Raw genomic sequence first — 23,665 nt, 5'->3', positions numbered from 1 at the left:
CACGGGGGGGGGGGGGGGGGGGGGGGGGTTGCAGTCGGACAACTCGCAGACAGATCGGGACGGGCAGTTGGACAGGTCACGGGGGGGATGGAAGGGGGAAGGAGGGATGGGAAACGAGGCAGAAAGCAGAGTTGCATTAAACGGGTCGTTTTCCGAGTGGCAGGCAGTGACTAGTGGGGTACCGCAAGGATCGGTCTTAGGACCCCAGCTGTTCACAATATATATTAATGATCTGGACGAGGGAATTGGATGTAATATCTCCAAATTTGCAGACGACACAAAGCTGGGTGGGAGGGTATGCTGTGAGGAGGATGTCGTGAAACTCCAGTACGATTTGGACAGGTTGGGTGATTGGGCAGAAACATGGCAAATGCACTATAATGTGGATAAATGTGAGGTTATCCACTTTGGTGGCAAAAACAGGAAGGCAATTATTTGAATGGCAATAGATTGGGAGAAGGGGAAGTGCAAAGAGACCTGGGTGCTCTTGTGCACCAGTCGCTGAAGGTAAGCATGCAGGTGCAGCAGGCGGTTAAGAAGGCAAATGGTATGTTGGCCTTCGTAGCAAGAGGGTTCGAGTACAAGAACAAGGATGTCTTGCTGCAGTTGTACAGAGCCTTGGTGAGACCACACCTTGAGTATTGTGTGCAGTTTTGGTCGCCTTACCTGAGGAAGGACGTTCTTGCCATGGAAGGAGTGCAGCGAAGATTCACCAGGCTGATACCTGGGATGGCAGGAATGACGTATGAGGAGAGATTGTGTCGATTGGGCTTATACTCGCTGGAGTTTAGAAGATTGAGAGGGGATCTCATCGAAACCTATAAAATTCTGTCAGGCCTGGACAGACTAGATGCAGGAAGGATGTTTTTGATGGCCGGGGAGTCCAGAACCAGGGGTCATAGTCTAAGGATAAGGGGTAAGCCATTTAGGACTGAAATGAGGAGGAATTTCTTCACCCAGAGAGTGGTGAACCTGTGGAATTCTCTGCCACAGAGGGCGGTGGGGGCCAGTTCATGAAGTATATTCAAGAAAGAGTTGGATATATTTCTTAAGGCTAAAGGGATCAAGGGATATGGGGAGAAGGCAGGGACAGGGTACTGAATTTGGATGATCAGCCATGATCTCATTGAATGGCGGAGCAGGCTCGAAGGGCCGAATGGCCTACTCCTGCTCCTATCTTCTATGTTTCTATGAAGTTTTTAGTCCTGATGATCTGGCCATCATGACCGTGGGGCAGGCTTGATGGGCCAGCTGGTCTTTTCCTGACCATCAATTTCGTATGTTCTGTGCTCCATATCTCTCGATACCCTTACCTGATGAAAATTTTAGGTCTTAAGGCCTGCTTTTACCAGCATAAGAGTTGAAAAAAGTAAAAACAAATATTTTCACTCATTTATCATTTAAAAATACTTTTAAAAAGGTAAGTTTATTTTTAGCCCCGTAAACGTTTCTATTTTGTTTAAAATATTTAACTTATTGTAATTTCAACTTATTTTAAAAATATGATGGTTTTTTGAAAATGTATTTACTGTTTTATTGTGTTTTGGGGGTATCTCCATTCATATATTTGACAGGTCTATCTGTCAAGTGTATGAAGGGAGATTCCCTTCTCCTATTGGCTCCCCATGGCCCACGTGATCCCAGGGACACTTGTGAACCGCATGCGCCTCTGGGATACGTGGGCCCTGTGCATTTCGAGTTTGGACAGGTCCAGGATCGGAAGTATCCGGACCTCGGGAGCCCTCAGGTAAGTCCGTAGATTTTTTCCAGATCGGAGGCCTCCGCACGGAAAATATGGGCCATTGTCTTTGCAGCTGGTTTTGTCTAAAATATGAAAATTATACATTGACTAGTGCAAAAAAAAATCCATTGAACCATTGAGAACATTTATATTACAAGTGGCCACTTATTAATTTGCTAAATAAAATAAGATTTCTTTTTAACATAATACAATGTTGCTTCTGTGTTTCTGCTTTCCCCTTTTCTGCTTTTAAAACAGGCACCTGGATAAGAAGTTGAACACTGGAGATATGGCGAACAGTTCCACAATGCAAGGACACATGACAGTAACGCAACAGGTCATGCCACTGACTGAAGTCAGTGCACTGTGTGCACCTTCAGAGCAACAATCCTCTTCAGCAAGTTTGCTAACTCCAGTCAGTGTTGCGCTTTCCTGCCTGCCAGTCACACGGAACATGAGCAAACCCCAAGACATCCAGCTTTGCATGAGATAATAGAGGCCACCCTCGCAGAAAACTCTCCACTCGTGCCAACATCAGCAGACGTACTGTAGCAATCCAAAAGGAATTCATGTGGATGAGAATTCGTTTTTCGGAAAGGGATGGGTCACCTGCGCTGCGTGCGTAGGAATACTTCGTCTGCTTCCAGACTGAGCAGATGGGATGCTCCTCATCACTGGGGGTGCCACCTGTCTGTTGCTGTTGCATAAAGGCTTTGAAAATTGCATTCCGTGATGTGCTCAAGAACTCCGGGGAACAGTCCCAAATGCATAGGAGAATTGATGTTGAAAACCTGATGAGTGTAAGCATGTTCAGATCCCAATTGCACTATGGTATCAATTACAGGGCTCATGTTTTCCATCACAAATTTCCGCTGTAAAAGAAAAAGTACGTTCTTTACTTCAGTGTTGAGCCTCGGAGTATTTACATTTGTTCCTGTAGCTTCGTGAGAGCTGAAAATATGGTTAAGAAACGCCAACGAATATTCGAAAGCTGCGGTTAATGAGAACCGGCTACTTTGGTCACTGCCAAGGATCACTGTGGAATTCATGTTGTCTGCACAACAAAAAGCAAAGGACTAGCGCTTCAGTTCCCTTGCATACTCCAACGCCTGTTGAAATGAACTTAAAAGTTTTTGAGCATTGAAGAGCTGTGTAGTGCACTTCCAGCAATGCCAGCGAGCAAATGGCATGGACCCGAAAGAGAAAAAGCATTGGAACTGGGTTCCATGTAATTAGCAGAATTGCTCAATACACAGTGTTAACCCTAACTCTAACATGCTACCCCAAACTTTTTTAGACAGTGCCTAAGACGTTCAGCAAGAGTGCAGCAAATGTACACGTTACAAGCCTCCGCCACTTCTACCTCCACCGCTGTGCTTCGCCCACCCGGTTTCAGTCGTAGTAAGTAAAAGGGACTGAGACAGCTGGGTCACCATGCGTGTCCTGACGTCACTTGCATCAGGGGGTCACAGGGCCGTCCTCAGCTTTCATCAATTCTTCAATGTATGAAAGATCAGCTCCCTAAACTACAGGGAGCTACTTCGCGCACATCAGAGTGGACTTCTGACGGACAGCGCCCTTTTCCGGATTAGCTCGCCTACTTGTCCATTAGTTTGGCCAGACTGCACCATGGCTCAAGCAGACAAACTTCTTGCTTCCTTAGCAAACGATTGATCATTTCAGTTATACAGGTGACTGGAGACTGCGGCACAATTTCTGGGTAGCTAGGTGGTTGCTGCCCTCCTCAGTTAAACAGGTAGACTGGACACAAAAACTTGAAAAGTAAAATTATGATTTTTTTTAAAACTTGTGGCATTCTCAACAAAAATCATCAAGTAACTCACCGAATCACATTTGTACAACAGCCTTCGTTTCCTGCCCATAAATGCAAGTGGTTCCACCGCAGTGTGCGCAGGAGGTTGATAAGATGTCGTAAGCTGAGAAAGACACTTTTGTCCAAGTCTCTTTCCTGATTGCCATCTCCTGACCCCTTCCTGGCTAGTGTGCCACAGGATCAAGCTGAAATATGATGATCTCCACAGTCAAGTAGCCCAACACTCAGTGGTTAGGTTCATGCAAGAGGAATGCCCATTTGGGTGAGGAACCAAAAGATGCTGTTGACACCCACAGAACTGCAACCAGCCAGGATCAGAGTTTTCAGAAGGGGGGGCGGGGGGAGAAAATTTGGGGGAAAGCTACTTTAAAAAAAACAGAAGACATCAAAGATCAACTGCAGGGAATCCTGTTGCATTTGTAAGAGAACATTCTGGGATTTGCAGGGAATCAACAGGGCTGGCCATATTTAAAGATAACGAGAATTTCCACCTCAGAGGGCATTTTTTTTCTTTGAATGGAAAACACAATGACAGTAACAGCAATAACAACAATTTGCATTTATATAGCGCCTTTAAAGTAGTAAAACGTCCCAAGGTGCTTCACAGGACCATTATCAAATAAAATTTGACACCGAGCCACGTAAGATGACATTAGGACAGCTTGGTCAAAGAGGTACGTTTTAAGGAGCGTCTTAAAGGGGGAGCGAGGAGTAGAGAGATGAGAGGTTTAGGGAGGGAGTTCCAGAACTCAGAGCCTGGACAGCTGAAGGCACGCCCGCCAATGGTGGAGCGATGAAAATCAGGGATGTGCAAGAGGCCAGAATTGGAGGAGTGCAGAGATCTTGGAGGGTTGTAGGGCTGGAGGAGGTTACAGAGATAGGGAGGGGGGCGAGGCCATGAAGGAATTTGAACACAATGAGAATTTTTAAATCAAGAACATCTGACGAAAAGTCATCGACCTGTAACGTTAACTCTGTTTCTCTCTCCACAGACGCTGCCTGACCTGCTGAGTGTTTCCACCATTTTCTGCTTTTATTATAGAATTTCTCTAGTGTGTCTGATTCCACTCCTTATCTGGTAGATTATTACAAGTCTTTACTGCTCTTCGAGAGAAGACATTTTTCAATTTACTTTTCACCAATTTATTTCCTCTTGCCCTGTTGACTTGATTTGCCTTCAAGTAATATTCTGGCTTCAACTTATCTAACCCATTTAATACTTTCTATGCATCAGTCATATCCTTCCTTAACCTTGCCGCCAGACAGTAGAGCTTGACCTTTATTGCACACTCACTATGACTGCCACCCACAAGCTCAGGTTTTATTCACTCCAGGTCTTATTCCACAATTTAATGCTAATACCTTCAATAAGGGGACGCTGACCAGACTTACATAAGAAATAGGAGCAGGAGTAGGCCATACAGCCCCTCGAGCCTGCTCCACCATTCAATAAGATCATGGCTGATCATTGACCTCAACTCCACTTTCCCGCCCGATCTCCATATCCCTCGATTCCCCATGAGTCCAAATCTATCTCTCTCAGCCATGAATATACTCAAAGACTCAGCATCCACAGCCCTCTGGGACAGAGAATTCCAAAGATTCACAACCCTCTGAGTGAAGAAATTCCTCCTCATCTCAGTCTTAAATGGCCTACCCCTTATCCTGAGACTATGCCCCCCTGGTTCTAGACACTCCAGCCAGGGGAAACAACCTCTCAGCATCTACCCTGTCAATCCCCTTCAGAATCTTGTATGTTTCAATGAGATCACCTCTCATTCTTCTAAACTCCAGAGAGTATAAGCCCATTCTACACAATCTCTCATCATAGGACAACCCTCTCATCCCAGGAATCAATCTAGTGAACCTTTGTTGCACCGCCTCCAAGGCAAATATATCCTTCCTTAGATAAGGAGACCAAAACTGTGCACAGTACTCCAGGTGTGGTCTCACCAAGGCCCTGTACAATTGTAGCAAGGCTTCCTACTCTTATACTCCAACCCCCTTGCAATAAAAGTCAACATGCCAATTGCCTTCCTTATTGCTTGCTGTACCTGCATGCTAGCTTTCTGTGTTTCTTGCACGATGACACCCAAATCTCTCTGAACACCAACATTTGAAAGTTTCTCACCATTTAAAAAATATTCTGCTTTTCTATTCTTCCTACCAAAGTGAATAGCCTCACATTTCCCTACATTATACTCCATCTGCCACCTTACTGCCCACTCACTTAGTCTATCTATATCACTTTGCAGACTCTGTGTTCTCCTCACAGCTTACTGTCCCACCTAGCTTTGTATCATCAGCAAACTTGGATACATTACACTTGGTCCCTTCATCTAGGTCATTAATATAGATTGTAAATAGCTGAGGCCCCAACACTGATCCACGCGGTACCCCACTAGTTACAGCCTGCCAACCTGAAAAAGATACATTTATCCCTACTCTCTGTATTTTGTCCGTTAACCAATCCTCTATCCGTGCTACTATATTACCCCCAACCCCATGAGCCCTAATCTTGTGTAATAACCTTTTATGTGGCACCTTATCGAATGCCTTTTGGAAATCCAAATATACTACATCCACTGGTTCCCCTTTATCTACCCTGCCAGTTACAGCCTCAAAAAACTCTAATAAATTTGTCAAACACAAATTCCCTTTCATAAAACCATGGTGACTCTGCCTAATCATGTTATGATTTTCTAAGTGCCCTGATACCACTTCCTTAACAATGGATTCCAGCATTTTCCCGATGACTGATGTCAGGCTAACTGGCCTGTAGTTACCTGTTTTTTCTCTCCCTCCTTTCTTGAATAGCAGTGTTACATTTGCGACCTTCCAATCTGCTGGGACCATTCTAGAATCTAGGGAATTTTGGAAGATCAAAACCAATGCATCCATTATCTCTTCAGCCACCTCTTTTAGAACCCTAGGATGTAGGCCGTCAGATCCAGGGGATCTGTCAGCTTTCAGTCCCATTAGTTTCTCTAGTACTTTTTCTCTACTTATATTATTTACATTAAGTTCCTCACCCTCATTAGACTCTTGATTCCCCACCATTTTTGGTATGCATTTTGTGTCTTCGACTGTAAAGACAGATACAAAATATTTGTTTAACGTTTCTGCCATTTCCTTGGTCCCCATAATAATTTCTCCTGTCTCAGCCTCTAAGGGACCAATGTTTACTTTTGCTACTCTTTTCCTTTTTACATACTTGTAGAAACTCTTACAATCTGCTGAGCTACGATTACCAGAGCACTCTCACGTGACTGACGTAGAATAACCCTATTATCCTACCAGAAGCTGAAGGTGCTTGGATAGGCAATATGTTTTTTTGTAAAAGTAGGTCGCTAATAAACTGTTCTTCTGAGAAAATATTCTCAGCGTGGTGCTAGTCAATCAATAATCTGTCATTCTGAAGTACGATTTGCCAACACACAGACACCTCTGGTTCTCCCAGCAATGATATTCAGATGCTGATTCTTTATACTAGATAAAAATAGCTCTGTCCAGGGTTTAGGAACCAACAGCACTCCACAGGGATTTTATAATGAGCTGATGATACCAAGTTATCTGTCCAGGTAAGGAAGCATGTGGACTCATTTAGCAGATGGGTGAAGGAATGGCAGATAGATGTTAATGCAGATAAACCTAAGGTAATGCATAATTGAACAGGAAGCAATAGCGTGCACGATTAAATCCTTGCATGCTGGGCGATCCTCACCACACAAAGGACTCATCATAATTGTATCACCAGATGGTTACAATTACTGCCTGATATCGCAATGAGTTAAACCGTCCAATAGACTAATTGATATGTTAAAACCAACAGGCTAGGAAGAACCTCAAGAAGCCCGGAGATCAGAAATGTTGTCTCTCTCATTGTGATTTAAGTGCTAAACAGCAGATAGTAACACTTAACTGGAAAGCTGCTCCTTGTGAAACTGATTAAAATCAAGCTATAATAGTTCCTCACATATGCCTGTCCAGCTGAAAGACATTTTAAAAAATGATCCATGTGACAGGATTGATCAATAATGGTCATATCCTTTTAAATGGCTTTTCCTTGGTGATATTGTCAAGTAATTAAGGTGCCCACTCAAATCAGAAAGTTTTTGAATGGGTTTAGGAAGGAAGAAAAAAAGGAAAGTACTTACATTTCTAGAGCACCTTTCTCAACCTCAAGGCATCTCAAAGAAGCTTTACAGCCAATGATGTACTTTAGAAAAGTAGCCACTGTTGTAATGTGGGGAATTGAAGCAGCCAATTTGTGCACAGCAAGGTCCCACAGACAGCAATGTGATAATGACCAGATAATCTGTTTTAGAATAAATAATGGCCAGGACACCGGGATCACTCCCTTGTTCTTCTTTGAATAGTGCTGTGGGTTCTTTAGAGGTGAAAAACAAACTGTAAAAAAGGTTTTATTCATTAAAAGACTCCCCAAAACCAAGAAGCTATAAAGATTGGAAGTTGGAAGATTTGAAAAATTTAAAGAGAAGTATAGCTTATAAACTGCATGACAGCTGTTAGTTAATAGTTTAAGTTCCTGAGCTAGAAAGGAAAGTGAATGTAACGATACACAGAAATAACCTACATACAGAAAGTTATTCAAGCCAGGTAGAGAAAACAACCGAAGGAAGGCAACAGTGACCATGGACAGCAACTCTCCACAGGCATCCCCAGTGTTGACGTCAAGCATGCCGCAGGAAGGCAGAACTCCCAACATTACAGCTAGCCAAGTTTATGTAATCTGTCCTTATAATTTAACCACTTAAATCCTGGTGAATCTGCACTGTTCCCGTTCCAAGGCCACTCCAATATATCCTTCCTGAGCTGTGGTGCCCAAAACTGAACGCAGTACTCCAGATGTGGTCTGACCGTGGCTCGATACAACTGAAGCATGAATTCCTCCCCATTTGTATTATAACTCCCGAGATAAAGGCCAACATTCCACTAGCCTTTTTGATTATTTTTTGTACCTGTCTACTAGCTTTTAGTGGTTAGTAATAGTGATGATATTAATTGTATTATCACAGATACTGTCAAATATAAAGTAATGCAAGGTAATTCTGTGTCTAACTTAATTTTTGATGACTTTGACAGTTAGGAACTAGTTACATTTTACTCAGTTTTGTACTGCAATCCTGTTGTGATTGGTATGGCTTGGGTGACTAGTGATATAGGCCCAGAAATCGCTGCAACGGCGATATTAGTGATGGACATTAAGTTAGACCCCGATCCTCTGGTGGCGAATTCACACCACAATTTGCTGGAAATATAAGTAGAATATGGCACAGCGAGCAGAGTGGTGGATCAGGAGCTGCGCAGCCAATATCTGATACACATCCAAGGTACCGGGCCCTGGCTCAGAACGGAACAACACGTTATTTAACAGGGACGCATTTAGGACCAATGGCTCCGATCAGATAACATGGGGATGGGTAGCATGTATGTACGGACAGCATGTCCAGGTGTGGTTTAATTTGATGAGTTTGTACTGAAACAGTATAAACATATAAATTGGCGTAAAGAAGGGATCCAAATGCACAGGTTTGTCTCCCGAACTACAGGCAATCCCTCGCCATATTTCATTACCGGTTGCAAACCATGCTTAGCGTACGAGAAGAATAATTATTAACATAAAAATATCAGTCAGGGGAAAATCAGAACATTCCTGTCTGTCAAATACTTATTTTATTACTTCACTGAGGTTTAAGATTTCAAGAAAGTTTCTGTAATGTTCTAAGTGACAGTGACGTTAATTCCACAAATTCGATCTAGGGGAGGGCGGTAATATAATTAACTGTTTAACTGTTTTGACAAGGGTCTCTGTGGAGCAGCGCAAATGTCCCAGCAAGTTACAGCGTGGTGCACATAATGGCATAAGTCACTCACGTTGTAATTTCTGCATCGTTTTGAGCGAGTGCCCAAGACCAATTTCACCCCCAACATTTCTTACACATTGTGCGGGATTTAGCACTCGCCTACCTTACACTATTTTGAGATGAACCAGTTGCTTTTGCCCAATCCCACAGAGACACCATCAGGTGCCCCCTCTCACAGGTAGGTGCCAGTATTAAGTCAGGGATGGGTTGAACAAAAATAGTTTTGAACAAAAGCTAACAGAAATCAAACCCAAAAGATAAATTCATGAGAGAAAAAAAATCAAATAAAGCCGCCATGCACTGCCCATCAGTTAGAGAAGGCAACCAGTGGGTTTGGCAGACACATGCTCAAGGATCAGTTAGGTATGAACTAGAGTTTTAAACATTCTGCACAATGAAAGGACGTCCATTAGCAGGGGTGGAGAAAGAAAAAGGTCTGGCTGTGATCATTCACTCTAAATTGCTCACCAATGTGATGTGGTCATCAATGAAACTAAACTATTCTTGGGCTACATTCCAAGGGCATTGGGCTACCAGTCGAAGTACATTATTTTAACTTAATTGCTGAGGCCACATTTTCTTTTGGGCACCTGACCTTGAATAGGTTTAGTGACGATGGGCCGAATTGCCTCCTTCAGTGCTGTCTGATTCTATGATGACTCTATGACCATTCACGTCAAGATGCAAAAGATCAAGAATAGTGGAATATATATTTAATCCGCAAGTCGTTTGGAATCACGAACATATTTGATAAATAAATAAATATCAATAAATATCACCTATTCTGACAAGCAGCACCTCAAAGCTATTCCCTTAAAATCTGTAGGACTGAAGAAAAATCTGGGAAAGAGGCACTGTGACTATACCAATCATGGCTAGCACAGAGACTTCCTACTTTGACCATTATTACTGAACAAAAATCAATATATAACCCTACAAAAAAAGAACTGCACAATCCTAAGGTTTGCTAAATCTTTTCCTCACTTGGGAAGCAGCCATGGGCTATTTTTTTGACACAGTGCCATCACAAACAAGTGACAATGCGTTTCAGTGCACTGTTGCGTTACATCTCTATGGATTGCCGAACATTTTTTCGTGTATGCCTACAGTTTAACCAGCGAGTGAAGGCATGTGTCCAGTAACTATAAATCAGCGTTGTCCAATAGAAATCGCTGACTGGTCACAGGCGACACCATTTTAGACACGTGCACTAATTTCAGTAGAAAATGTCTTGCATATAATAGAGGTAAAGGTACTTCACGTGTACATTTACTTAAACATCTACCACTATTCGGTAACTAAGGGAGTAAATCACTCAACGACCAAAAAACGCAGTAATTTTCATCTTACCATTTTACCAACAAACGTACAAAAATGTTAAAGTTCACATGCATACGCTGTGCAAATACAAGCATTGAGATCACATGACCAATGAGAGTGTCTATTACTCATCATTTCTATATTTACTGATCAGAAATGCAATTAGCCTCATGTGGCTAGTGGCTAAAGTATTGGACAGCACTGCTCCAAGTTAATGATGATATCCAGAGCCAAAAAGATTTATTTTTTTTAAACTGGTTTTATTCTGTGTCAGAGGGCATGAGTCTCAAGGAGTAGCCACATGACAATATACATGGCAAACATGCATCATATGTTCAATGCCTTGTGTAACAATGCTGCTTTTAGGAAAGTGTTTTACCCACAGCTCTATTCAAGAACAGCGTTTTTTAAAGCTCATTACATACCTTCTTCTTCCTCGTCATCCTGAGGGGAAAGGGTCATGCTGGCCTGCCTCCCATGGTACAGCATAAAGCCAGTTGCGGCAAGAGCAGCTCCATCTCTCTCGGACTGCTTCTGCAGGGACACCACTTCGTACATCGTGTCACCAGTGCCGGCGTGGCCTTTGCCTTCCGACTGCAAAAGAAAAAATTCTTGATAAGTCGTTGGAACAAAATAAACTCTTTTGAGGCCACAAAAATGATTGGCGGCCCTGAAATGGTACAATAGTCTCAGTAACTTTGGCGCTGAATATATCAGCTGCCAATCTGCCATTCCCATAGCAAAGGCACGTAAACCGATTCCATCAGATCACAATAACAACCAATATCACTAAAACAGATTATCTGGTCATTATCACATTTCTGTTTATGGGATCTTGCTGTGCGCAATTTGTCTGCCATGTTTCCTACATTGCAACAGTGACTACACTTCAAAAGTACTTCATTGGGTGTAAAGCAGTTTGGGATGTCCTGAGGTCATAAAAGGTGCTATATAAATCCAAGTTCTTTCTTTTATATTACTGGCCTGCCTAAATAATCAAAGGTTGTGTGTCCGTTTATAATTCTGTATATATCTGTAACACTGTAATACTACAATGGGCCTGTGATGTCATGGATTAGTCTGTGGCGTCACATGGTTTATGCAGGATCAATTAAATCCCGTTTGTCCCTGCTTTCAAGTGGTTAATGTGAACCAATCAGATCCCAACATGGGTCCATGCTAGCCATGTGACACCACAAATCAATCAGGAGGTGAAGAAAAAAATTGTCAGCCAGATTTTGGCTACTGCAAAAATTTCCTTTTTCTTGCAACCCTCACCCCTCAACCAATTCTCTAGCCCAGGTGTTTTACCCTTCAGCCCGACTTCGAATTCACAAGCAACCAGCTCCAAGCCTCTGCTCTGCTCCCTGCCCAATACATTTCAGCCCTGTTCCTCATTCTTTAACCATTCCCACCCAAGCCTGCCCAATGTGCTCTAGCTCTACTCGCTCCCACCAAGAGCTCCAACTCTTCTCCACTGATTCCCTCCCTTGCATCGAGACCCATACCCAGTATTCCACATCCCCCTCCCAACAGTTTGAGGAGCTTTAGGACCAGTCCTGCTTGCCTCGGATCCAGGCTCTGCTTCTCTCTGCCTACAATCACATCATCCCTCTCCCGCCTCCAAGCCCTGCTCCTCAAATCAGGGGCACAGCAAGGTTCGAGTTTTAAGCAGGCACATAGGGATTTCGGAACTTTGAGGCTCGGAGTTGCTCCCACCCTCAGACCCAGTACAATTTGACTCTCATCTTGCTGTGTACTGCAACATGTAAAACAATGTAAAAGATACAAATTCAGCAGCAACTCAGATACACGGAAATGTATGCAAACAGTGCAAGACGTACAGAAGAGTATACATACAGTGCAAAACATAGAACCGTATGCATACAATGCAAGACGTACAGAAGCGTATGCATACAATGCAAGACGTACAGAAGCGTTTGCATACAGTGCAAGACGTACAGAAGCGTATGCATACAATGCAAGATGTACAGAAGCGTATGCATACAATGCAAGACGTACAGAAGCGTATGCATACAGTGCAAGACGTACAGAAGCATATGCATACAGTGCAAGACGTACAGAAGCGTATGCATACAATGCAAGACGTACAGAAGCGTATGCATACAGTGCAAGACGTACAGAAACGTATGCATACAATGCAAGACGTACAGAAGCGTATGCATACAGTGCAAGATGTACAGAAACGTATGCATACAGTGCAAGACGTACAGAGCATATGCATACAGTGCAAAACATACAGAAGCATAAGCATACAGTGCAAAACATAGAAGCATATGCATACAGTGCAAGACGTACAGAAACGTATGCATACAGTGCAAACCGTACAGAAGCATATGCATACAGTGCAAAACATAGAAACATATACATACAGTGCAAGACGTACAGAAGCGTATGCATACAGTGCAAAACGTACAGAAGCATAAGCATAGTGCAAAACATAGAAACATATGCATACAGTGCAAGACGTACAGAAACGTATGCATAGTGCAAAACATAGAAACATATACATACAGTGCAAGACGTACAGAAGCGTATGCATACAGTGCCAAACGTACAGAGGCATAAGCATACAGTGCAAAACATATACATAGTGCAAGACGTACAGAAGCGTATGCATACAGTGCAAAACAAACATATGTATACAGTGCAAAATGTACAGAAGCGTATGCATACAGTGCAAAACGTACAGAAGCGTATGCACAGTGCAAGACGTACAGAAACGTATGCATACAGTGCAAGACGTACAGAAGCGTATGCATACAGTGCAAAACATAGAAACGTATGCATACAGTGCAAGACGTACAGAAACGTATGCATACAGTTCGAGACGTACAGAAGCGTATGCATACAGTGCAAAACATAGAAACGTATGCATACAGTGCAAGACGTACAGAAACGTATGCATACAGTGCAAGACGTACAGAAGCGTATGCATACAGTGCAAGACGTACAGAAGCGTATGCATACAGTGCAAGGCCTACAGAAGCGTATGCATACAGTGCAAGATGTACAGAAACGTATGCATATAGTGCAAGACCTACAGAAATGTATACATACAGTGGAAGACCTACAGAAACGTATGCCTAGTGCAAAACCTACAGAAGCGTATGCATACAGTGTAAGGTGTACAGAAACGTATGCATACAGTGCAAGACGTACAGAAACGTATGCATACAGTGCAAGACGTACAGAAACGTATGCATACAGTGCAAGACGTACAGAAACGTATGCATACAGTGCAAGACGTACAGAAACGTATGCATACAGTGCAAGACGTACAGAAACGTATGCATACAGTGCAAGACGTACAGAAAGACTTATGCAAATAGCACAAAATGTACAGAAACTTTTGCAAACTGACACAGTGCAGAACATATAGACATATGTATGCATGCAGACAGTACAAAATGAAGCGAGTGAGCAGGCAGACTGAAGCATACACTTGCAGAAAAATGGGGAAAAAAGAGCGAGAGACAGACACAAACAGACCAGTACAGGGACAACACTGAAAGTGCATGATAGCAAGAGAACGGGTGGGGAAAAAACAGAAATACACAAAGAAGGACAAAGGGAGTACGAGGGAAACATAGACATGGTCACAGGAAGAGAGACAGGATTTAGATTTTACAGAGCAATAGCTTGAGAAATAAACTAGTTTTTAATTTTTTTTAAATGGAAAAGCTAACCATGAGTAACTTCCCTCCAAGTCTTCCCTGGGATGTGGGGACAGGGTTGCCCTGCAAGAGCTAAGTATACTTACCTCGATTGGATTGGGGAATCTCTGGCTGAGCTGCAAATGGTTGGCAGATCCCACTAAGTGTGGACCACACTGCCCTCCTCAGGTTGATAATTTTACAGATCGCTTTTTAAGCTCCTTTTTAAGGAGCGACATATAAGCATTTGTTCGTAAACACTACCGAGTGTGGCGAATTCAGGTCACATACCAGCAATATTTAGATGCAACTCCTCGTACTGTAAGTTGCCAGTGTCTTTATATTAGGCACTGTATTCAAAAATAATCATTGCATACGCACCAAGACACACTGTTAGGGTTAAGGTAGTGCGCTTCTTATACCCAAAACTCTTTCCACTCTAACTCCGGTGGTTTACTGGGCTGTTTTCTTAAAGGTTGCTTGAAAACTCAGTTTGTGCTGTTGTTTTATAAGCTGTGCTCGTTTGCTACACACCACTACAGCCACTAAACTTAGGTTCCCTGCAAAAGAAGAGCAACGTAATTTCATACTTCTGCTGAGAACCCATGTTTGCAATAACACTGAAAACCATAAAGATACAAAGCTAGTCTGTACAGACTTCAGCCGTGACGCAGTGGGTAGCAATCTTGCCTCTGAGTCAGCGGGTTCAAGCCCCACTACTCCAGAGACGTGAGCCCATAATCCAGGCTGACATTCCCAGTGCAGTACTGAGGGAATGCTGCACTGTCGGGGATACCGTCTTTCAGATGAGATGTTAAACCGAGGCCCCTTCTGCTCTCTCAGGTGGACATAAAAGATCCCATAGCGCTATTTCGAAGAAGAGCAGGGAATTCTCCCCGGTGTCCTGGCCAATATTTACCCCTCAACCAACATCACTAAAAACAGATGATCTGCTCATTGTCACATTGCTGTTTCTGGGAGCTGCTCATTGTCACATTGCTGTTTGTGGGAGCTGCTCATTGTCACATTGCTGTTTGTGGGAGCTGCTCATTGTCACATTGCTGTTTGTGGGAGCTGCTCATTGTCACATTGCTGTTTCTGGGAGCTGCTCATTGTCACATTGCTGTTTCTGGGAGCTGCTCATTGTCACATTGCTGTTTGTGGGAGCTGCTCATTGTCACATTGCTGTTTGTGGGAGCTGCTCATTGTCACATTGCTGTTTGTGGGAGCTGCTCATTGTCACATTGCTGTTTGTGGGAGCTGCTCATTGTCACATTGCTGTTTGTGGGAGCTGCTCATTGTCACATTGCTGTTTGTGGGAGCTGCTCATTGTCACATTGCTGTTTGTGGGAGCTGCTCATTGTCACATTGCTGTTTGTGGGAGCTGCTCATTGTCACATTGCTGTTTCTGGGAGCTGCTCATTGTCACATTGCTGTTTGTGGGAGCTGCTCATTGTCACATTGCTGTTTCTGGGAGCTGCTCATTGTCACATTGCTGTTTGTGGGAGCTGCTCATTGTCACATTGCTGTTTGTGGGAGCTGCTCATTGTCACATTGCTGTTTGTGGGAGCTGCTCATTGTCACATTGCTGTTTGTGGGAGCTGCTCATTGTCACATTGCTGTTTGTGGGAGCTGCTCATTGTCACATTGCTGTTTGTGGGAGCTTGCTGTACGCACATTTTCTGCCGCGTTTCCTACATTACAACAGTGTCTACACTTCAAATGGCTGTAAAGCACTTTGGGACGTCCTGAGGTTGTGAAAGGCGCTACAGAAATACAAGTTCTGTCTTTTTTCAGCTGACTGGAACACACTAGTCTGGCAACTCTGCAAAATGTTCCCAAATCCACGTCGATTTGAGTAAGTTCCTTTAATGCAGTTTATTGACAACAACCACAACTTTCATTTATATAGCACCTTTAACACTGAAAAACGTCCAGAGGTGCTTCACAGACTTCTAATCAGCCCAAAATGGGCGCCAAGCCAAAGAAGGAGATATCAGGAGTGGTGACCAAAAGCTTGGTCAAAGTGGTGAGTTTTGTGGAAGGTCTTAAAGTAGGAGAGTAATGGTACAAAGGCAGAGATATTTTGGGAGGGAATGCAAGGGCTTAAGGCCCAGGCAGCGGAAGGCAAGGCCGCCAATGTTGGGGTGAAGGGGGGAAATGAATGCACAAGAGGCCAGAGTCGGAGAAACAAAGTTCAGGGGTGGGCTGAACGGGGTGGGGGGAAGAGGTTAGACATATAGGGAGGGGCAAGGCTATGAAGAGATTTAATCACAAAGATATGATTTTAAACTTGATGTTTTGGGGACTGGGAGCCAATGTAGGTCAGCAAGGACAGGGATGATGGGTGAGCAGGGTTTGATGGGGATAGAGTATCAGTTCAATTGCTCAACAGTTTAGAGTTTGTACGGTCCCAATTCAATTAGAACTGAAGATGTTCCCTAAAGTCATTCATACTAAAGTTTGTATTTAATGAGCTAACACGACATATTAATGCAGCTCTGTCATGGAGATTACAGTGAAACTTCTCCCAATAACTGTACAGTGTGGAGTACAGCGAGATATCCGAACTGTACAGTGTAGAGTACAGAGAGATATCCGAACTGTACAGTGTAGAGTACAGAGAGATATCCGAACTGTACAGTGTGGAGTCCAGAGAGAGATATCGGAACTGTACAGTGTGGAGTCCAGAGAGATATATCGGAACTGTACAGTGTGGAGTCCAGGGAGATATATCGGAACTGTACAGTGTGGAGTACAGTGAGAGATATCGGAACTGTACAGTGTGGAGTATAGAGAGAGATATCGGAACCGTACAGTGTGGAGTCCAGAGAGAGATATCGGAACTGTACAGTGTGGAGTACAGTGAGAGATATCGGAACTGTACAGTGTGGAGTACAGTGAGAGATATCGGAACTGTACAGTGTGGAGTCCAGAGAGAGATATCGGAACTGTACAGTGTGGAGTACAGTGAGATATCCAAACTGTGCAGTGTGGAGTCCAGGGAGATATATCGGAACTGTACAGTGTGGAGTACAGTGAGAGATATCGGAACTGTACAGTGTGGAGTATAGAGAGAGATATCGGAACTGTACAGTGTGGAGTATAGAGAGAGATATCGGAACTGTACAGTGTGGAGTACAGAGAGAGATATCGGAACTGTACAGTGTGGAGTACAGAGAGAGATATCGGAACTGTACAGTGTGGAGTACAGAGAGATATCGGAACTGTACAGTGTGGAGTACAGAGAGAGATATCGGAACTGTACAGTGTGGAGTACAGAGAGAGATATCGGAACTGTACAGTGTGGAGTACAGTGCGATATCGGAACTGTACAGTGTGGAGTACAGAGAGAGATATCGGAACCGTACAGTGTGGAGTCCAGAGAGAGATATCGGAACTGTACAGTGTGGAGTACAGAGAGAGATATCGGAACTGTACAGTGTGGAGTATAGAGAGAGATATCGGAACCGTACAGTGTGGAGTCCAGAGAGAGATATCGGAACTGTACAGTGTGGAGTACAGAGAGAGATATCGGAACTGTACAGTGTGGAGTACAGTGAGAGATATCGGAACTGTACAGTGCGGAGTCCAGAGAGAGATATCGGAACTGTACAGTGTGGAGTACAGTGAGAGATATCGGAACTGTACAGTGTGGAGTCCAGAGAGAGATATCGGAACTGTACAGTGTGGAGTACAGTGAGATATCCAAACTGTACAGTGTGTGATATCCAAACTGTACAGTGTGGAGTACAGTGAGATATCCAAACTGTACAGTGGAGTACAGTGAGATATATCGGAACTGTACAGTGTGGAGTACAGTGAGAGATATCGGAACTGTACAGTGTGGAGTACAGTGAGAGATATCCAAACTGTACAGAGGAGTACAGTGAGATATCGGAACTGTACAGTGTGGAGTACAGTGAGATATATCGGAACAGTAGTGTGGAGTACAGTGAGATATCAGAACTGTACAGTGTGGAGTAGAGAGAGAGATATCGGAACTGTACAGAGTGGAGTACAGTGAGATATATCGAAACTGTACAGTGTGGAGTACAGTGAGATATATCTGAACTGTACAGTGTGGAGTACAGAGATATCTCTGAACTGTACAGTGTGGAGTACAGTGAGAGATATCCAAACTGTACAGTGTGGAGTACAGTGAGAGATATCCAAACTGTACAGTGTGGAGTACAGTGAGAGATATCCAAACTGTACAGTGTGGAGTACAGTGAGAGATATCCAAACTGTACAGTGTGGAGTACAGTGAGAGATATCCAAACTGTACAGTGTTGAGTACAGTGCGATATATCCAAACTGTGCAGTGTGGAGTACAGTGCGATATCGGAACTGTACAGTGTGGAGTACAGTGAGAGATATTGGAACTGTACAGTGTGGAGTATAGAGAGAGATATCGGAACTGTACAGTGTGGAGTACAGTGAGATATCAGAACTGTACAGTGTGGAGTACTGTGAGATATATCAGAACTGTACAGTGTGGAGTACTGTGAGATATATCAGAACTGTACAGTGTGGAGTACAGTGAGAAGATATCGGAACTGTACAGTGTGGAGTACAGTGAGATATCGGAACTGTACAGTGTGGAGTACTGTGAGATATATCTGAACTGTAGAGTGTGGAGTACAGTGAGATATCGGAACTGTACAGTGTGGAGTACTGTGAGATATATCTGAACTGTAGTGTGGAGTACAGTGAAATATATCTGAACTGTACAGTGTGGCGTACAGTGAGATATATCTGAACTGTACAATGTGCCGTAGTGAGATATCTGAACTGTACAGTGTGGATTACAGTGAGATATATCCGAACTGTACAGTGTGGAGTACAGTGCGATATAGCCAAACTGTGCAGTGTGGAGTTCAGTGAGATATCTGAACTGTACAGTGTGGGGTACAGTGAGATATCCAAACTGTACAGTGAGATATCGGAACTGTACAGTGTGGAGTACAGTGAGATATCTGAACTGTACAGTGTGGAGTACAGTGAGATATCTCTGAACTGTACAGTGTGGAGTACAGTGATATCTGATCTGTACCGTGTGGAGTACAGTGAGATATCTCTGAACTGTACAGTGTGGAGTACAGTGAGATATCCCTGAACTGTACAGTGTGGAGTACAGTGAGATATCTCTCAACTGTACAGTGTGGAGTACAGTGAGATATCCCTGAACTGTACAGTGTGGAGTACAGTGAGATATCCCTGAACTGTACAGTGTGGAGTACAGTGAGATATCTCTGAACTGTACAGTGTGGAGTACAGTGAGATATCCCTGAACTGTACAGTGTGGAGTACAGTGAGATATCTCTCAACTGTACAGCGTGGAGTACAGAGATATCTGAATTGTACAGTGTGGAGTACAGTGAGATATCTCTGAACTGTACAGTGTGGAGTACAGTGAGATATATCTGAACTGTACAGTGTGGAGTACAGTGAGATATCTGAACTGTACAGTGTGGAGTACAGTGAGAGATATCCAAACTGTGCAGTGTGGAGTACAGTGAGAGATATCCAAACTGTGCAGTGTGGAGTAGTGAGAGATATCCGAACTGTACAGTGTGGAGTACAGTGAGATATCCAAACTGTACAGTGTGGAGTACAGTGAGATATATCCAAACTGTAGTGTGGAGTACAGTGAGATATCTGAACTGTACAGTGTGGAGTACAGAGAGAGATATCCAAACTGTAGAGTGTGGGGTACAGTGAGATATCTGAACTGTAGTGTGGAGTACAGTGAGAGATATCCGAACTGTACTGTGTGGAGTACAGAGATATCTGAACTGTACAGTGTGGCGTTGTGAGAGATATCCGAACTGTACAGTGTGGAGTAGTGAGAGATATCCGAACTGTACAGTGTGGAGTAGTGAGAGATATCCAAACTGTACAGTGTGGAGTAGTGAGAGATATATCTGAACTGTACAGTGTGGAGTACAGCGAGATATCCGAACTGTACAGTGTGGAGTAGTGAGAGATATCCGAACTGTACAGTGTGGAGTAGTGAGAGATATCCAAACTGTACAGTGTGGAGTAGTGAGAGATATATCTGAACTGTACAGTGTGGAGTACAGCGAGATATCCGAACTGTACAGTGTGGAGTACAGTGCGATATATCCAAACTGTAGTGTGGAGTACTGAGATATCTGAACTGTACAGTGTGGAGTACAGTGAGAGATATGAACTGTACAGTGTGGAGTACAGTGAGAGATATGAACTGTACAGTGTGGAGTACAGTGAGATATATCTGAACTGTACAGTGTGGAGTACAGTGAGATATCTGAACTGTACAGTGTGGAGTACAGTGAGATATCTGAACTGTACAGTGTGGAGTACAGTGAGATATCTGAACTGTACAGTGTGGAGTACAGTGAGATATCTGAACTGTACAGTGTGGAGTAGTGAGATATCTGAACTGTACAGTGTGGAGTACAGTGAGATATCTGAACTGTACAGTGTGGAGTACAGTGAGATATCTGAACTGTACAGTGTGGAGTACAGTGAGATATCTGAACTGTACAGTGTGGAGTACAGTGAGATATCTGAACTGTACAGTGTGGAGTAGTGAGATATCTGAACTGTACAGTGTGGAGTACAGTGAGATATCTGAACTGTACAGTGTGGAGTAGTGAGATATCTGAACTGTACAGTGTGGAGTACAGTGAGATATCTGAAACTGAAATTATCAAATGTTAACCCAGCTTTCACTGAGAGTCTAACTGACATAGCCAGAATTTTCCATTTTCAGTCCTGCATTATCAATCTGCACAGAAGTCTCTCTGCTGTACTGTGCGTTGCACCGATGGAATCTGCTCTCAATGGCATCGCAATTAGTCCAAGTGTGCACCAAGGAAATTAACCTGTGCCTGGAGGAAACGAAACCCCTTGGCAAGTCCAATTCCCCATCTGCAGCTGCTTGTGGATGTTGGTTGGCTGAAACTGGATCTGAATTACCGAATTAGGGAAGAATAAAATTAACCAGCAAAAATGACCATAAAAAAAATGCAAATCTTATTAAACTGCAGTTCAGTCAGCATCTGAAAAAAACATTTCTGATTGAGAACCTAGTTCTGACAAAGTGTCTCAACTCAACCTTAACCTGCCCCTTCTCTCTTCAGGAGTTGATGGTCCTGTTGTGTATTTCCAGTACTTTTTGCTTTTAGTTTCAGTTTCCAGCAGTTGCAGCTTTATTTCATCTTTACTGCTTAACTCAATGGCCTGACTCTTAGGCAAAGAAAGACTATGCGTTTATATCGTGGAATTCACACCCTCAGAACGTCCCAAAGCTCTGCACATCCAGCGAGTTGATTTTGAAGAGCAGTCACTGTTGTTTTGTAGACAGACATGGCAGTTAATTTGCACACAGCAAGGTCCTACAAACAGTAGTGAGATGAACGACTAGTTAATCGGGTATGTCAGCCTTGAAGTTCTGTTTCTCTCTTCATTGTGATTTTCATTTGTCTCTTTCATCCTCTTCCTGCTTGTTTAACGGCAGTGTAATTGTCAAAATCCATTCCTATTTCCCCTGTGGATTTCAGCTGAAATTTCGCCTTTTCCCTCTCATGTCCACGCATAATCATTGATATCTCAGAGATATCAATGCTCCTCTGAAGTCTGCTCTCTGTTTCATGCAATCAACCCTTTATCACATGTCATTGCGTGCATTCTTTTGGCCTTTTCTTGTGTCAGCCGAGGCTCAGTTGGCATCACTCTCTCCTGACAGAAGGTCATGGGTTCAAGCCCCACTCCAGAGACTTGAGCACATGATCCAGGCTAACACTCTCAGTACAGTACTGAGGGAGTGCTGCACTGGCTGAGGTGCCACCTTCCAGATGAGGCGTTCAATCAAGGCCACGTCCGCCCTCTCAGGTTGACGTCAAAGATTCCATGGCACTATTTTCGAGAAGAGCAGGAGAGTTCTCCCTGGTGTCCTGGCCAATATTTGCCCCTCAACGAACATCACTAAAAATAGGTTATCTGATCATTATCACATTACTGTTTGTGGAATCTTGCTGTGCACAAATTGGCTGCCTCGCTTTCTACATTACAGCAGTGACAACATTTCAAAAATACTTCATTGGCTGTGAAGCGCTTTGGGACGTCCTGAGGTCAGGAAAGGTGCTATATAAATGCAAGTCCTTTTGTTTAAAAGATTACTGTTAATCCAGTTAGCAAATTATTAAAAAGATAGAGTAATCACTAACCCACAAATCAGGGCAGACTAAGAAGAACATTGCTTCTGTATAATAGTCTTAGAGGAACCATTGCGGAGAGACAAAACAGTTCAATAACATACCCAAAAATGGCACATATTTGTTTTAAAATACAATATATTTTTCCAAATGCAAGATAAAAGCTTGCGCTGCATTGGGTGATCTGATCATGTCCAGAGCACTAAACATTCTGGAGCCACAGCTCGGTCATTCACACATTCTCTGTGATGGACAAGATTGTACGTTGGTAAACAAGGCTCACCTAATACACCTTGTGTAGTGCTACTTTTTGCTGCGATACGGCTCTCCAAGGAAAAGTATGCACCTTACTACGTTAAAGCTCATTATGGGCAGAAGATCCTGTGGCTACAGGTCGGAAAACTTGCCTCCTCTATTCTGCATGTAGTAGGATTAGGCTTATTCTGGCAAAGGACTGGTCCTCTTTCGTATTGGGAGTACTTGCTACAGTGCATGTCCTCGGTACTAGGTCATACACTAGTCTGGAAATCTACCTCTCATTGAGGCCAGCACTCTGAGCCAGCTCCACCGTACAGCATGTTGTTCAAAGATTCGTTTGAAACGCAGATTCTCTCAGCACAACAGCTGTGAATACAAGTTCCTCAGCCACTCCACCCAACCCCACACAACAGCAGCCTGCAGCCAGCCCACTCAGTGGGGCAATGTAGAGGGAGCTTTACTCTGTATCTAACCCATGCTGTACCTGCTCTCGGATTGTTTGATGGGACAGTGTAGAGGGAGCTTTACTCTGTATCTAACCCTGTGCTGTACCTGCCCTGGGATTGTTTGATGGGACAGTGTAGAGGGAGCTTTACTCTGTATCTAACCCGTGCTATACCTGCCCTGGGATTGTTTGATGGGACAGTGTAGAGGGAGCTTTACTCTGTATCTAACCCTGTGCTGTACCTGCCCTGCGAGTGTTTGATGGGACAGTGTAGAGGGAGCTTTACTCTGTATCTAAC

The 23,665-nt window shown here is 43.5% G+C and overlaps 1 protein-coding gene across 3 annotated transcripts in view; it reads right to left on the bottom strand.

The window, feature by feature from the left end:
• LOC147121699 (rab GTPase-activating protein 1-like) overlaps positions 1-23,665 on the bottom strand; it is a 307,168-nt gene that overhangs the window by 97,949 nt on the left and 185,554 nt on the right. For 2 of the 3 annotated variants that reach the window (XM_085982145.1, XM_085982144.1), the window contains one exon: positions 11,209-11,377. In XM_085982145.1, the coding sequence (XP_085838271.1) occupies positions 11,209-11,377 (169 nt within the window). Of the gene's footprint in view, positions 1-1,407; positions 2,614-11,208; positions 11,378-23,665 lie in introns of those variants that run through there. The other variant, XM_085982146.1, reaches the window with a different exon arrangement.

Source organism: Somniosus microcephalus, chromosome 3, assembly GCF_052327205.1.
Source record: "Somniosus microcephalus isolate GS21.2 chromosome 3, FLI_Smic_1.0, whole genome shotgun sequence".
NCBI classification, from domain to species: Eukaryota; Metazoa; Chordata; class Chondrichthyes; order Squaliformes; family Somniosidae; genus Somniosus; species Somniosus microcephalus.
Note: the sequence above shows the minus strand (reverse complement) of the source record. Positions and strands in the feature narration are given on the sequence as shown.